The sequence below is a fragment of the Triticum dicoccoides genome, chromosome 7B, assembly GCF_002162155.2.
Source record: "Triticum dicoccoides isolate Atlit2015 ecotype Zavitan chromosome 7B, WEW_v2.0, whole genome shotgun sequence".
Taxonomy (NCBI): Eukaryota; Viridiplantae; Streptophyta; class Magnoliopsida; order Poales; family Poaceae; genus Triticum; species Triticum dicoccoides.
In genome coordinates this window covers 568,700,445-568,717,510 of record NC_041393.1, presented here as the reverse complement: position 1 = coordinate 568,717,510, position 17,066 = coordinate 568,700,445, and the positions used below count along the sequence as shown (strand labels likewise).

Genomic DNA, 17,066 nt, shown 5'->3' with positions numbered 1-17,066 from the left:
ACCACGCCGTCGTGCTGACGGAACTCCTCCCCGAAGCTTTGCTGGATCGGACCCCGGGGATCGTCATCGAGCTGTACGTGTGCTAAAACTCGGAGGTGCCGGAGTAACGGTGCTTGGATCGGTCGGATCGGGAAGAAGACGTACGACTACTTCCTCTACGTTGTGTCAACGCTTCCGTTGCGATCTACAAGGGTACGTAGATCATACTCTCCCCTCGTTGCTATGCATCACCATGATCTTGCATGTGCGTAGGAAAATTTTGAAATTACTACGTTCCCCAACAGTGGCATCCGAGCCTAGGTTTTATGGTTTGATGTTATTTGCACGAGTAGAACACAAGTGAGTTGTGGACGATACAAGTCATACTACCTACCAGCATGTCATACTTTGGTTCGACGGTATTGTTGGACGAGACGACCCAGACCAACCTTACGCGTACGCTTACGCGAGGCCGGTTCCCTCGACGTGCTCTGCACATAGATGGCTTGCGGGCGACTGTCTCTCCAACTTTAGTTGAACCGAGTGTGGCTACGCCCGGTCCTTGCGAAGGTTAAAATGGAGTCTATTTGACAAACTATCGTTGTGGTTTTGATGCGTAGGTGAGATTGGTTCTTGCTTAAAGCCCGTAGCAGCCACGTAAAACTTGCAACAACAAAGTAGAGGACGTCTAACTTGTTTTTGCAGGGCATGTTGTGATGTGATATGGTCAAGGCATGATGCTAAATTTTATTGTATGAGATGATCATGTTTTGTAACCGAGTTATCGGCAACTGGCAGGAGCCATATGGTTGTCGCTTTATTGTATGCAATGCAATCGCGATGTAATGCTTTACTTTATCACTAAACGGTAGCGATAGTCGTGGAAGCATAAGATTGGCGAGACGACAACGATGCTACGATGGAGATCAAGGTGTCGCGCCGGTGACGATGGTGATCATAACGGTGCTTCGGAGATGGAGATCACAGGCACAAGATGATGATGGCCATATCATATCACCTATATTGATTGCATGTGATGTTTATCTTTTTATGCATCTTATCTTGCTTTGATTGACGGTAGCATTATAAGATGATCTCTCACTAAATTATCAAGAAGTGTTCTCCCTAAGTATGCACCGTTGCGAAAGTTCTTCGTGCTGAGACACCACGTGATGATCGGGTGTGATAGGCTCTACGTTCAAATACAACGGGTGCAAAACAGTTGCACACGCGGAATACTCAGGTTATACTTGACGAGCCAAGCATATACAGATATGGCCTCGGAACACGGAGACCGAAAGGTCGAGCGTGAATCATATAGTAGATATGATCAACATAATGATGTTCACCGATGAAACTACTCCATCTCACGTGATGATCGGACATGGTTTAGTTGATTTGGATCACGTGATCACTTAGAGGATTAGAGGGATGTCTATCTAAGTGGGAGCTCTTAAGTAATATGATTAATTGAACTTAAATTTATCATGAACTTAGTACCTGATAGTATCTTGCTTGTTTATGTTGAATGTAGATAGATGGCTCGTGCTGTTGTTCCGTTGAATTTTAATGCGTTCCTTGAGAAAGCAAAGTTGAAAGATGATGGTAGCAATTACACGGACTGGGTCCGTAACTTGAGGATTATCCTCATTGCTGCACAGAAGAATTACGTCCTGGAAGCACCGCTGGGTGCCAGGCCTGCTGCTGGAGCAACACCAGATGTTATGAACGTCTGGCAGAGCAAAGCTGATGACTACTCGATAGTTCAGTGTGCCATGCTTTACGGCTTAGAATCGGGACTTCAACGACGTTTTGAACGTCATGGAGCATATGAGATGTTTCAGGAGTTGAAGTTAATATTTCAAGAAAATGCCCGGATTGAGAGATATGATGTCTCCAATAAGTTCTATAGCTGCAAGATGGAAGAGAACAGTTCTGTCAGTGAGCATATACTCAAAATGTCTGGGTATAATAATCACTTGATTCAATTGGGAGTTAATCTTCCAGATGATTGCGTCATTGACAGAATTCTCCAATCACTGCCACCAAGCTACAAGAGCTTCGTGATGAACTATAATATGCAAGGGATGAACAAGACTATTCCCGAGCTCTTCGCAATGCTGAAAGCTGCGGAGGTAGAAATCAAAACGGAGCATCAAGTGTTGATGGTTAACAAAACCACTAGTTTCAAGAAAAAGGGCAAAGGGAAGAAGAAGGGGAACTTCAAGAAGAACGGCAAGCAAGTTGCTGCTCAAGAGAAGAAACCCAAGTCTGGACCTAAGCCTGAAACTGAGTGCTTTTACTGCAAGCAGACTGGTCACTGGAAGCGGAACTGCCCAAAGTATTTGGCGGATAAGAAGGATGGCAAGGTGAACAAAGGTATATATGATATACATGTTATTGATGTGTACCTTACTAATGCTCGCAGTAGCACCTGGGTATTTGATACTGGTTCTGTTGCTAATATTTGCAACTCGAAACAGGGGCTACGGATTAAGCGAAGATTGGCTAAGGACGAGGTGACGATGCGCGTGGGAAACGGTTCCAAAGTCGATGTGATCGCGGTCGGCACGCTACCTCTACATCTACCTTCGGGATTAGTATTAGACCTAAATAATTGTTATTTAGTGCCAGCATTAAGCATGAACATTATATCTAGATCTTGTTTGATGCGAGACGGTTATTCATTTAAATCAGAGAATAATGGTTGTTCCATTTATATGAGTAATATCTTTTATGGTCACGCACCCTTGAAGAGTGGTCTATTTTTATTGAATCTCGAGAGTAGTGATACACATATTCATAATGTTGAAGCCAAAAGATGCAGAGTTGATAATGATGGTGCAACTTATTTGTGGCACTGCCGTTTAGGTCATATCGGTGTAAAGCGCATGAAGAAACTCCATACTGATGGACTTTTGGAACCACTTGATTATGAATCACTTGGTACTTGCGAACCATGCCTCATGGGCAAGATGACTAAAACACCATTCTCTGGTACTATGGAGAGAGCAACAGATTTGTTGGAAATCATACATGCAGATGTATGTGGTCCGATGAATATTGAGGCTCGTGGCGGATATCGTTATTTTCTCACCTTCACAGATGATTTAAGCAGATATGGTTATATCTACTTAATGAAACATAAGTTTGAAACATTTGAAATGTTCAAAGAATTTCAGAGTGAAGTGGAAAATCATCGTAACAAGAAAAAAAAGTTTCTACGATCTGATCGTGGAGGAGAATATTTGAGTTACGAGCTTGGTGTACATTTGAAAAATTGTGGAATAGTTTCACAACTCACGCCACCCGGAACACCACAGCGTAATGGTGTGTCCGAATGTCGTAATCGTACTTTACTAGATATGGTGTGATCTATGATGTCTCTTACTGATTTACCGCTATCATTTTGGGGATACGCTCTAGAGACGGCCGCATTCACGTTAAACAGGGCACCATCAAAATCCGTTGAGACGACGCCTTATGAACTATGGTTTGGCAAGAAACCAAAGTTGTCGTTTCTGAAAGTTTGGGGCTACGATGCTTATGTGAAAAAGCTTCAACCTGATAAGCTCGAACCCAAATCGGAGAAATGTGTCTTCATAGGATATCCAAAGGAAACTATTGGATACACCTTCTATCACAGATCCGAAGGCAAGACTTTTGTTGCTAAATTCGGAAACTTTCTTGAGAAGGAGTTTCTCTCAAAAGAAGTGAGTGGGAGGAAAGTAGAACTTGACGAGGTAACTGTACCTGCTCCCTTGTTGGAAAATAGTACATCACAGAAAACTGTTTTTGCGACACCTACACCAATAAGTGAGGAAGTTAATGATAATGATCATGAAACTTCAGAACAAGATACTACTGAACCTCGTAGATCAACCAGAGTAAGATCCACACCAGAGTGGTACGGTAATCCAGTTCTGGAAGTCATGCTACTAGATCATGATGAACCTACGAACTATGAAGAAGCGATGGTGAGCCCAGATTCCGCAAAGTGGCTTGAAGCCATGAAATCTGAGATGGGATCCATGTATGAGAACAAAGTATGGACTTTGGTTGACTTGCCCGATGATCGGCAAGCAATTGAGAATAAATGGATCTTCAAGAAAAAGACTGACGCTGACGGTAATGTTACTGTCTATAAAGCTCGACTTGTCGCAAAAGGTTTTCGACAAGTTCAAGGGGTTGACTACGATAAGACCTTCTCACCCGTAGCGATGCTTAAGTCTGTCCGAATCATGTTAGCAATTGCCGCATTTTATAATTATGAAATTTGGCAGATGGATGTCAAAACTGCATTCCTAAATGGATTTCTGGAAGAAGAGTTGTATATGATGCAACCAGAAGGTTTTGTTGATCCAAAGGGAGCTAACAAAGTGTGCAAGCTCCAGCGATCCATTTATGGACTGGTGCAAGCCTCTCGGAGTTGGAATAAACGCTTTGATAGTGTGATTAAAGCATTTGGGTTTATACAGACTTTCGGAGAAGCCTGTATTTACAAGAAAGTGAGTGGGAGCTCTGTAGCATTTCTGATATTATATGTGGATGACATATTATTGATTGGAAATGATAGCATAAAGGGATACTTGAATAAGAGTTTTTCAATGAAAGACCTCGGTGAAGCTGCTTACATATTAGGCATAAAGATCTATAGAGATAGATCAAGACGCTTAATTGGACTTTCACAAAGCACATACCTTGACAAGATTTTGAAAAAGTTCAAAATGGATCAAGCAAAGAAAGGGTTCTTGCCTGTGTTACAAGGTATGAAGTTGAGTCAGACCCAATGCCCGACCACTGCAGAAGATAGAGAGAAAATGAAAGATGTTCCCTATGCTTCAGCCATAGGCTCTATCATGTATGCAATGCTGTGTACCAGACCTGATGTGTGCCTTGCTATAAGTTTAGCAGGGAGGTACCAAAGTAATCCAGGAGTGGATCACTGGACAGCGGTCAAGAACATCCTGAAATACCTGAAAAAGACTAAGGATATGTTTCTCGTATATGGAGGTGACAAAGAGCTCACCGTAAAAGGTTACATTGATGCAAGCTTTGACACTGATCCGGACGATTCTAAATCGCAAACCGGATACGTGTTTACATTAAACGGTGGAGCTGTCAGTTGGTGCAGTTCTAAACAAAGCGTCGTAGCGGGATCTACATGTGAAGCGGAGTACATAGCTGCTTCGGAAGCAGCAAACGAAGGAGTCTGGATGAAGGAGTTCATATCCGATCTAGGTGTCATACCTAGTGCATCGGGTCCAATGAAAATCTTTTGTGACAATACGGGTGCAATTGCCTTGGCAAAGGAATCCAGATTTCACAAAAGGACCAAGCACATCAAGAGACGCTTCAACTCCATCCGGGATCTAGTCCAGGTGGGAGACATAGAGATTTGCAAGATACATACGGATCTGAATGTTGCAGACCCGTTGACTAAGCCTCTTCCACGAGCAAAACATGATCAGCACCAAGGCTCCATGGGTGTTAGAATCATTACAGTGTAATCTAGATTATTGACTCTAGTGCAAGTGGGAGACTGAAGGAAATATGCCCTAGAGGCAATAATAAAGTTATTATTTATTTCCTTATAATCATGATAAATGTTTATTATTCATGCTAGAATTGTATTAACCGGAAACATAATACATGTGTGAATAAATAGACAAACAAAGTGTCACTAGTATGCCTCTACTTGACTAGCTCGTTAATCAAAGATGGTTATGTTTCCTAACCATGAACAATGAGTTGTTATTTGATTAACGAGGTCACATCATTAGTTGAATGATCTGATTGACATGACCCATTCCATTAGCTTAGCACCCGATCGTTTAGTATGTTGCTATTGCTTTCTTCATGACTTATACATGTTCCTATGACTATGAGATTATGCAACTCCCGTTTGCCGGAGGAACACTTTGGGTGCTACCAAACGTCACAACGTAACTGGGTGATTATAAAGGAGCATTACAGGTGTCTCCAAACGTACATGTTGGGTTGGCGTATTTTGAGATTAGGATTTGTCACTCCGATTGTCGGAGAGGTATCTCTGGGCCCTCTCGGTAATGCACATCACATAAGCCTTGCAAGCATTACAACTAATATGTTAGTTGTGAGATGATGTATTACAGAACGAGTAAAGAGACTTGCCGGTAACGAGATTGAACTAGGTATTGGATACCGACGATCGAATCTCGGGCAAGTAACATACCGATGACAAAAGGAACAACGTATGTTGTTATGCGGACTGACCGATAAAGATCTTCGTAGAATATGTAGGAGCCAATATGGGCATCCAGGTCCCGCTATTGGTTATTGACCGGAGACATGTCTCGGTCATGTCTACATTGTTCTCGAACCGTAGGGTCCGCACGCTTAACGTTACGATGACAGTTATTATGAGTTTATGCATTTTGATGTACCGAAGGTTGTTCGGAGTCCTAGATGTGATCACGGACATGACGAGGAGTCTCGAAATGGTCGAGACATAAAGATTGATATATTGGAAGCCTATGTTTGGACATCAGAAGTGTTCCGGGTGAAATCAGGATTTTACCGGATTACCGGGAGGTTACCGGAACCCCCCGGGAGTCATATGGGCCTTATTGGGCCTTAGTGGAAAGGTGAAAGGGCTGCCCATAAGGGCTGCGCGCCTCCCCCCCTCCCCTAGTCCTATTAGGACTAGGAGAGGTGGCCGGCCACCCCTCTCCCTCTTTCCCCCTTGGGAATTCTAGTTGGAATAGGATTGGGGGGGGGAGTCCTACTCCCGATAGGAGGAGGACTCCTCCTGCGCCCTCCTCCTGGCCGGCGCACCTCTCCCCCTTGGCTCCTTTATATACGGAGGCAAGGGGGCACCTCTACACACACAAGTTGATCATTGAGATCGTTCCTTAGCTGTGTGCGGTGCCCCCTGCCACCATATTCCACCTCAATCATATCATTGTAGTGCTTAGGCGAAGCCCTGCGTCGGTAGAACATCAAGATCGTCACCACGCCGTCGTGCTGACGGAACTCCTCCCCGAAGCTTTGCTGGATCGGAGCCCAGGGATCGTCATCGAGCTGTACGTGTGCTAAGAACTCGGAGGTACCGGAGTAACGGTGCTTGGATCGGTCGGATCGGGAAGAAGACGTACGACTACTTCCTCTACGTTGTGTCAACGCTTCTGTTGCAATCTACAAGGGTACGTAGATCATACTCTCCCCTCGTTGCTATGCATCACCATGATCTTGCATGTGCGTAGGAAAATTTTGAAATTACTACGTTCCCCAACATTAGTGTTGCCGGCCTTCTTGTTTGCTAAGTATTTGGGGCAGTTCCGCTTCCAGTGACCCTTCCCCTTGCAATAAAAGCACGCAGTCTCAGGCTTGGGTCCATTCTTTGACTTCTTCCCGGCAACTGGCTTACCGGGCGCGGCAACATCTTTGTCGTCCTTCTTGAAGTTCTTCTTACCCTTGCCCTTCTTGAACTTAGTGGTCTTATTGACCATCATCACTTGATGTTCTTTCTTGATTTCAACCTCTGCTGACTTCAGCATTGAAAATACTTCAGGAATGGTCTTCACCATCCCTTGCATATTGTAGTTCATCACAAAGCTCTTGTAGCTCGGTGGGAGCGACTGAAGGATTCTGTCAATGACCGCCTCATCCGGGAGGTTAATGTCCAGCTGGGACAGGCGGTTGTGCAACCTAGACATTTTGAGTATATGCTCACTGACAGAACTATTTTCCTCCATCTTACAACTATAGAACTTGTCGGAGACTTCATATCTCTCGACCCGGGCATGAGCTTGGAAAACTAGTTTCAGCTCCTCGAACATCTCATATGCTCTGTGTTGCTCAAAACGCTTTTGGAGCCCCGGTTCTAAGCTGTAAAGCATGCCGCACTGAACGAGGGAGTAATCATCAGCACGAGACTACCAAGCATTCATAATGTCTTGGTTCTCTGGGACGGGAGCGTCACCTAGCGGTCCTTCTAGGACATATTGTTTCCTGGCAGCTATGAGGATGATCCTCAGGTTCCGGACCCAGTCCGTATAGTTGCTGCCATCATCTTTCAGCTTGGTTTTCTCTAGGAACGCGTTGAAGTTCATGTTGACATGAGCGTTGGCCATTTGATCTACAAGACATATTTTGCAAAAAGTTTTAGACTAAGTTCATGATAATTAAGTTCATCTAATCAAATTATTTTAATGAACTCCCACTCAGATTAGACATCCCTCTAGTCATCTAAGTGTTACACGATCCGAGTCGACTAGGCCGTGTCCGATCATCACGTGAGACGGACTAGTCATCGTCGGTGAACATCTCCATGTTGATCGTATCTTCCATACGACTCGTGTTCGACCTTTCGGTCTCTGTGTTCCGAGGCCATGTCTGTACATGCTAGGCTTGTCAAGTTAACCCTAAGTGTTCTGCATGTGTAAATCTGGCTTACACCCGTTGTATGTGAACGTAAGGATCTATCACACCCGATCATCACGTGGTGCTTCGAAACGACGAACTTTAGCAACGGTGCACAGTTAGGGGGAACACTTTCTTGAAATTATTATAAGGGATCATCTTATTTACTACCACCATTCTAAGTAAACAAGATGCATAAAACATAATAAACATCACATGCAATTATATAGTAGTGACATGATATGGCCAATATCATATAGCTCGTTTGATCTCCATCTTCGGGGCTCCATGATCATCTTCGTCACCGGCATGACACCATGATCTCCATCATCATGATCTCCATCATTGTGTCTTCATGAAGTTGTCACGCCAACGACTACTTCTACTTCTATGGCTAACGCGTTTAGCAATAAAGTAAAGTAATTTACATGGCGTTCTTCAATGACACGCAGGTCATACAAAAAATAAAGACAACTCCTATGGCTCCTGCCGATTGTCATACTCATCGACATGCAAGTCGTGATTCCTATTACAAGAACATGATCTCATACATCATAGTATATCATTCATCATTCATCACAACTTCTGGCCATATCACATCACATGACAATTGCTGCAAAAACAAGTTAGACGTCCTCTAATTGTTGTTGCATCTTTTACGTGGCTGCAATTGGGTTCTAGCAAGAACGTTTTCTTACCTACGAATAACCACAACGTGATTTTGTCAACTTCTATTTACCCTTCATAAGGACCCTTTTCATCGAATCCGCTCCAACTAAAGTGGGAGAGACAGACACCCGCCAGCCACCTTATGCAACTAGTGCATGTTAGTCGGTGGAACCGGTCTCACGTAAGCGTACGTGTAAGGTTGGTCCGGGCCACTTCATCCCACAATACCGCTGAAGCAAGATAAAACTAGTAGCGGCAAGCAAGTTGACAAGATCTACGCCCACAACAAAATTGTGTTCTACTCGTGCAATAGAGAACTACGCATAGACCTAGCTCATGATGCCACTGTTGGGGAACGTTGCAGAAAATTAAAAATTTTCCTACGGTTTCACCAAGATCCATCTATGAGTTCATCTAAGCAACGAGTCAAGGGAGTGGGTTTGCATCTACATACCACTTGTAGATCGCGTGCGGAAGCGTTCGAGGGAACGGTGATGATGGAGTCGCACTCGACGTGATTCAGATCACCGATGACCAAGTGCCGAACGGACAGCACCTCCGCGTTCAACACACGTACGGAACGGACGACGTCTCCTCCGTCTTGATCCAGCAAGGAGGAAGGAGAGGTTGAGGAAGACAGCTCCAACGGCAGCACAACGGCGTGGTGTTGGTGGAGAAGCAGTACTACGGCAGGGCTTCGCCAAGCACGTGACGGAGGAGGAGAGGTGTTGGAGAGGGGAGGGGCTGCGCCTTGGGTTGTGTGTTGCAGCCCTCCCCTCACCCCTCTATTTATAGGGGAAGGGGCAAGGGGGGCGGGCCCCTCTAGATGGGATCTAGAGGGGGGGCGGCGGCCAGGGAGGGGGGACTTGCCCCCCAAGCAAAGGGGGCGCCTCCTCTAGGGTTCCCCCCAAAACCCTAGGCGCATGGGCCCAAGGTGGGGGGAGGCGCCCAGCCCTCTAGGGGCTGGTTCCCTGCCCCTTGCGGCCCATGTGACCCTCCGAGAGGGGTGGCCCCTCCCGGTGGACCCCCGGAACCTCTCCGGTGGCCCCGGTACAATACCGATATGCCCCCGAAACTTTCCGGTGTCCGCATGACAACTTCTCATATATAAATCTTCACCTCCGGACCATTACGGAACTCCTCGTGACGTCCGGGATCTCATCCGGGACTCCGAACAACTTTCAGTAATCACATACAAGTCTTCCTAATAACCCTAGCGTCACCGAACCTTAAGTGTGTAGACCCTACGGGTTCGGGAGACACGCAGACATGACCGAGACGGCTCTCTGGTCAATAACCAACAGCGGGATCTGGATACCCATGTTGGCTCCCACATGCTCCTCGATGATGTCATCGGATGAACCACGATGTCGAGGATTCAATCAACCCCGTATACAATTCCCTTTGTCAATCGGTACGTTACATGCCCGAGACTCGATCGTCGGTATCCCAATACCTCGTTCAGTCTCGTTACCGGCAAGTCACTTTACTCGTACCGTAATGCATGATCCCGTGACCAAACACTTGGTCACTTTGAGCTCATTATGATGATGTATTACCGAGTGGGCCCAGAGATACCTCTCCGTCATACGGAGTGACAAATCCCAGTCTCGATCCGTGTCAACCCAACAGACACTTTCGGAGATACCTGTAGTGCACCTTTATAGTCACCCAGTTACGTTGTGACGTTTGGTACACCCAAAGCACTCTTACGGTATCCGGGAGTTACACGATCTCATGGTCTAAGGAAGAGATACTTGATATTGAAAAAGCTCTAGCAAAACGAACTACACGATCTTGTGCTATGCTTAGGATTGGGTCTTGTCCATCACATCTTTCTCCCAATGATGTGATCCCGTTGTCAATGACATCTAATGTCCATAGTCAGGAAACCATGACTATCTATTGACCAACGAGCTAGTCAACTAGAGGCTCACTAGGGACATGTTTATGGTCTATGTATTCACACGTGTATTACGATTTCCGGATAATACAGTTATAGCATGAATAAAAGACAATTATCATGAACAAAAAATATAATAATAAACCTTTTATTATTGCCTCTAGGGCATATTTCCAACAGTAGGATCATGCGCCCTAGCACGCGCGAAAGGCTTGGTGTGGACTTGGTTGGGTGCGCCCTCCGTCCAGGAGATCGGAGGAGCCAGATCGGGTGAGGATGAGTGCGCGATCCGCCCTTGGGAGATCGAAGAGCAGACTGTCGGGCTAGCGTTAGACGCGCGTGGCGACAGAAGCCCTAATCGCCCCCGCGATCGCCGCTTGCCAAACGCAAACCGTCACCCCTCGGGACGGACCCCTCCATGAAGCAAATTAAAGTTGACAAATCGGAAACCCAATATGTGGTTGTTATTGGGGGCACACCACCGCACCTGATCGCAGGCTGACAACATGGACCATCAATGCTCCATTGAGGAGCGCCAAAAGAGCAGACACACACACTCACGCGTACAAGAAAAAAAAAGGACACATGAATCGCTACAACTCAGCACTGAGTAGGCCCGTATACATCTAAGAGCCGAAACACAGCCCAACAAATAGGCACACAACCGACCCCAATAACCACAATGCACCAGGAGCGTACAAATCCTGGGAGCTTGGTAACTGTATAAATATAGATATAGAAATCTGTATTTTTGGATTTGCGTTCTGCTTGGGCCATGCAGTGTACTGAAAGCCGAGAGCAATTAGTTAACGGGCGCTTCTTCGGGAGTCTCGTAACAATCAGCGTCACTTGGCGCGCTCTCAGCCATTCGTCACGTGTTGCGCTTTGGGCGCTTTCTTTGAATTTTGTTTTTTTTTTCACGCATTTTCTGCTTTTTAAACGTTTTTTCCCCTTTTTTTGGACGTTTTGATTTTCCATCTGTCTTTCTTAGCTTTTCGATAAAAAAAAATTGGGAAAAAAATTGCGCGAAAAATCGCGTTTCTTTTCTTTCACGGGAGTCACGGTTTTGCTTCTGTGATAGGCACCGTTTTGCTTTCGCGAGAGTCACGGCCGTGCCTCTCGGAAACGAAAAAAAACGTGTTTTCTATTTTTTTCCCTTTCACGAGAGTCACGGTTTTGCTTCCGCTAGAGGCATGGTTATGCCTCTTGGAAACAGAAAAAAACGCGTTTTCTGTTTTTTCCTTTTGCGAGAGTCACGGTTTTGCTTCCGCGAGAGGCACGGTTGTGCTTTCGCGAGAGTCACCGCCGTGCTTCTCAGAAACGAAAAAAACGCGTTTTCTGTTTTTTTTTCCTTTCACGAGAGTCACGGTTTTGCTTCCTCCAGCGAGAGGCACGGTTGTGATTTCGTGATAGGCATAGGCGTGCTTCTTTCGGAAAAGGAAAAAACCCGTGCTACCAGTACGGTTTTTTCGTCCATTTTTTTCATGAAAAAATACTGTTAAAACCTATCAACATGGGATCTAGTTTTGAAGATCTCGACTCAAAGAATCCAATGGTTGAAAGCGGTTCGAGATTTAGACGCATGGTTTAAAGGATAAAACATTTTAAATAAACAAATCTACGAAAAAAGAAAAAACTTCAGATTGCAACAAGTAGCGCACATACAGCACGCCACTTCGCAACCTGAAGAGGTTGGAGTGATCTTTGCAACGAATACTCCTCAACTAGTGAAAACCTGTCAGGCTCCAGTTCACCATTAGCCCAGCCTGAATACCGCGCTTTTGGAGAAAGAAACCCAGTCCTAATCGAATCAGCCCAGGACCCCCAAATTGGGCTATCAAACTCTGGCGTGGCCCATATTTCCTGTCCCCTTTCATCGCCTGCGCCGCCGCGCGTCACTGCCGCGACAGCGACCAGCGCGCCCCGTCAGCGTCTTCCCCTCCCTTCAGTTCGTCAAAGCTCAAAGGCCAGGGTGTGGGTGGAATGGGCATGAGCGGACGCGGCGAGGCGGCGGAGGCGAGCTCGGCAGCCATGACGGCCTCCTCGGCGCCTCTCCTCCTCCCTCGCGCCCCCGCGCCGACGGCGCGGGACGAGGTGCGGCGGCAGGTGGGGCTCGCGGCGCCGCTGGTTGCGTGCAGCCTGCTGCAGTACAGCCTGCAGGTGGTCTCCGTCATGTTCGCCGGCCACCTCGGCGAGCTCCCCCTCTCCGCCGCCTCCGTCGCCTCCTCCTTCGCCAACGTCACCGGCTTCAGCGTCCTGGTAAGCCCGTGACGATACCAAACCAAGCCTCGTGTTGCTACCTGTGAAGCATGGAAAAAAAATTGTTTCCGAAGTTGAAGGAAGAGCGAGTTGATAGTAAATGCAACGCGAGCACCCAGGACTCGGAGCTACTAGAGGTTTTAATCCATTCTAAGGAAAATCATCACATAAGGTAGCTCATGTAACTAGCAAGCAGCAAACAGTCTGTGCATAATGAGATTTTCTTTTAACACTCCATTTATTAGGCGATGCCTAATTCCGATTGCAATTAGATTTGATGAAAATTTTCACCTGTTAATGCCATTGCAATGCGCCAGCTAGGAATGGGAAGCGCGCTCGATACACTGTGTGGTCAATCATATGGGGCAAAACAGTATGATATGCTGGGGACGCATGCCCAGAGGGCTATCTTCGTTCTTATGCTTTCAAGCGTTCCGCTGGCCTTTGTATTGGCTTTCACTGGCCAAATTCTTACTGCTCTTGGTCAAAATCCAGAGATATCATATGGAGCTGGAACTTACGCCCGGCTGTTGATTCCTGGTCTTTTCGCATACGGCTTGCTTCAGTGCCTTACCAAGTTCCTGCAGGCCCAAAATATTGTACACCCACTGGTAGTTTGTTCTGGGGTGACGTTGATATTCCACATTCTGCTGTGCTGGTTCCTTGTTCAGAGTTCCGGTCTTGGCTACAGAGGTGCAGCTCTGGCAACCTCGGTATCTTATTGGTTCAATGTGATATTGCTAGCACTGTATGTTAAATTCTCTGAAGCTGGCAGAAGGAGTTGGCAAGGATGGTCAAGGGCGGTGTTAAAGGATGTGAACTTGTTTTTAAGTCTAGCCATTCCATCTACATTTATGACCTGGTAAGCCTGATATGAGCAACCACCAAAAAGCAATGTCTGACTAATAAGTATCTTGTTATTAAAGTTCCTTTACAACTGGGTGAAAAGTGATATGTGCTTTACCACCTTCTTTCTTCATGGAACTGGTTGTTTGACTTACAACATAGTTCAGCTTGGAGTACTGGGCATTCGAGATGGTGGTTCTCCTTGCAGGTTTTCTTCCAAATCCAAAACTGGAAACTTCAATTTTATCCATCAGGTAAGAAAACAGGACTTGAAGCACTCTCTTGCACTAAATTACTGAGAATCTTTAACAAGCAGACGATTTTTGATAGATTCAACAGTATTGTTATATAACAAGACTATTTACCTGCCTGGTACACTTAAATCACATGGTGGTAGGCCAGTAGCATGGTGTTCCACACCTTTCCTTTTCCATTTCTTGTGATAATCATGAAGTATAATGTTAGCTAGCTTGACATTGCGCTTTCAGATACTTGATTATGCCACTAACTTTGGTTCATTTATCTAGCTTAAACACAATGTGGATGGTTTATACAATTCCAAGTGGCCTCAGCAGTGCAATAAGGTCAGGGGAGCACAATATCAGAATTCCACTCCGTTCCTTTCATTTTATGAGATTTAACATCTCAAAATTGTACTTAACCAGTTTGAATTCATGATTAATGTTTGTACGCAGTATTAGAGTGTCCAATGAATTAGGCGCCGGGAATCCACAGGCAGCACGTCTATCAGTTCTTATTTCAGGAATTATGTGCCTAGTAGAAGGCCTTCTTGTAGTTATCATCACAGTTTCTGTACGAGATGTGTGGGGTTATTTGTACAGCAATGAAGAAGAGATAGTAAAGTATGTATCCATAATGATGCCAATTCTCGCCACTTCTAACTTCATGGATGGCATACAATGCACTCTATCAGGTATGGTCTAAATATACATCTTAATATTAATTTTATGTGTCTAGAATACAGTAATTTTCTCCCTTCTGAGGAAGCCTTATGTGTAAACAGAATGTCATGTTGCATAGTCCCCTGACTCATTTTCTGCCAATATTAATGCTGTTTGGTTTGCCCCAAGCATGTTACCTTTGAATAGCAGCCATCAGATTGAACTTCAATCATTAACAGATATTGAACATAAATTGCTAACAAATGTTTAGAAACAGGATAATTTGTAGGATGGGTGAATTTTTTTTACTTGCATGTGCTATTTCAGAAATAATCTCAGAATGTTTTCATATATACACTGACTGTACAAGAAAGCATCAATTTCCCCACGAGAAATTGCAGTTGATATTTCTAGTTTTGCTCAAACTCTCACAAACCATCTGTTTATTTTTGTTTTGTCTTCCTTTTCCTTCTTTCGATGAAGCTAAATCGCCCTAATTTTCTATCCTAATGTATTGAAGTGCAAATTCCCTGCATGGTCTAACAAAAAAATATAAACATCTCTGAAGTACTCCTAAACATAATGTCCACACTAACTAAACAGGCAACTGTATCAAGCTTGCTTGGAGATCTCTTCGATCACCAAAACTCTAGCTCTATGGATTGTAGCAAGGCACAGACCCACGTGCTCTTCTAGCTCCATGGCCAATCTCCTAGAGCTAGAACAACTCCTCCTCAGCTCCATCGCCATCTCCTGCACGGGATACTTCTCATCCACCATCTCCATGCAATATGTTGCCATTGCATTCTCCCGCTCAATACCGTCCGAGAGGCGCACTGCAAGGTGGCTCACCGTGTCGAAGTCCCTGCCAAGAACATACGTGCCCTTTGCGGCAGTATCAAGTTGCTCCTGCAGCTGCTGCAAAGACTCTGTCTTAGAACGTTTCAGCCTCGTGACCCTCCTCTTGAACGCAATAGGGCAGAGCCCCATGAGCGCAGATCCAACCAGAAGGCTAAAGACCAGCAGGTGTGCTGCAATCCCGATGGCAACCGCACCACCTGCAATGACGAGGCAAGTCCTTGAGAGCTTCTTGATGATTTTCACTATCTTGAGCTTCTTTGCCACTTTCCTGTGACTTGATTTGATGGTCTGGAGCACGGAGGAGTACCTGTCATGAATCTGTCTGAAATTGCTTCTTGTGGTGGTGCTGAAAGGGTTGCTTCTAACAGGGATTGTTTCCAGTGCAAGGGAGGTACTACTAGTGGCAGTAGTACAGCCTATGCTTGCAAGGAAGCTGTCCATTGATTGGTAGTTGCTTTCGGTGTTCTTGATGTTCCTCAGTAGCTGCTTGCAGATCTCCGAGGCCTCAGCACTGGCATCAAAGTAACCGGACATTGCGAGCTGAATTTCAGAAGATTTTCTCCGCCTCGTGCTGTGAAGCATTGGAAGGATGAGATCTTGCTGAGGCTGAAGAAGGGCTTCCATCTCTTCCTTGTTTGATAAGAAGCGCATGTTAGACTGCGTGCGCATCGCGTTGGCATACTCTTGCTCTATGTTCAGGCCGTCTTGCACGCCCGCCAGCATCTCCATGCCTGCTACAGAACACGCAGAATTTCAGCTCGCAAACTCTAAATTTCAACAGAACTGCATGCCATCGGAATTGTTTTGGGAAGAGAAAACAGAAAACAAGCACATGTAGAGAAGCTCGATGTTCACCTGTGGATGCACGCGTTGATTCTTCAAGGCCCCCCAAGCTCCTTCAAGTTCTTGATCCTTTGAGACAGTCACTGTTTGCCTCTTATCCTGGTGCACCAATTGGCAACTGCACTAGCGCCTTCCTTGGCTTTGAATGTATCTCTCCTCAGGCTTTATATACAAGCACCTGAGCCAATAAAAATCTCGTGCTTTGTCTTGTATTGCGCCCCAAGAGCTTGTGCGGCTTAAGGCTTAAGTTTGCCACTCCCTGGCTCCCTTGGATATCTCCTGATCCTGAGGCTGTGGCAGTTCCACGCTGTATTCTTTTATGACCAACTCGTGCACTCCACATCACTGTAGCAGTCCAACGGTGTACATCTTCATCATCTCTGTCCTTTACCAGCCGCCAT

General features: G+C 45.6%; 2 protein-coding genes across 3 annotated transcripts in view; one reads left to right on the top strand and one right to left on the bottom strand.

Moving 5' to 3' along the window:
* The first annotated feature begins 12,886 nt into the window (after nucleotides 1-12,886).
* Nucleotides 12,887-17,066, top strand: part of LOC119341494 (protein DETOXIFICATION 16-like) — a 6,972-nt gene continuing 2,792 nt past the window's right edge. The window contains exons 1-6 of one of the 2 annotated variants that reach the window (XM_037613368.1): nucleotides 12,887-13,213; nucleotides 13,531-13,906; nucleotides 13,982-14,075; nucleotides 14,227-14,313; nucleotides 14,587-14,643; nucleotides 14,755-14,993. In XM_037613368.1, the coding sequence (XP_037469265.1) occupies nucleotides 12,938-13,213; nucleotides 13,531-13,906; nucleotides 13,982-14,075; nucleotides 14,227-14,313; nucleotides 14,587-14,643; nucleotides 14,755-14,993 (1,129 nt within the window). In that variant the 5' untranslated portion in view covers nucleotides 12,887-12,937. Of the gene's footprint in view, nucleotides 13,214-13,530; nucleotides 14,076-14,226; nucleotides 14,314-14,586; nucleotides 14,644-14,754; nucleotides 14,994-17,066 lie in introns of both variants that reach the window. The other variant, XM_037613367.1, reaches the window with a different exon arrangement.
* LOC119341496 (putative UPF0496 protein 2) lies at nucleotides 15,260-16,794 on the bottom strand. The gene is made up of 2 exons (XM_037613369.1): nucleotides 16,678-16,794; nucleotides 15,260-16,556 (listed from the first exon to the last, which is right to left on the bottom strand). The coding sequence occupies exon 2, from the start codon at nucleotides 16,549-16,551 to the stop codon at nucleotides 15,574-15,576; it is 978 nt and encodes a 325-aa protein (XP_037469266.1). The 5' UTR covers nucleotides 16,552-16,556; nucleotides 16,678-16,794; the 3' UTR covers nucleotides 15,260-15,573.

Excerpts from the sequence above, each read along its gene's own strand:
- LOC119341496 (XM_037613369.1), bottom strand. The coding sequence starts at position 16,551 with ATGGAGATGCTGGCGGGCGTGCAAGACGGCCTGAACATAGAGCAAGAG.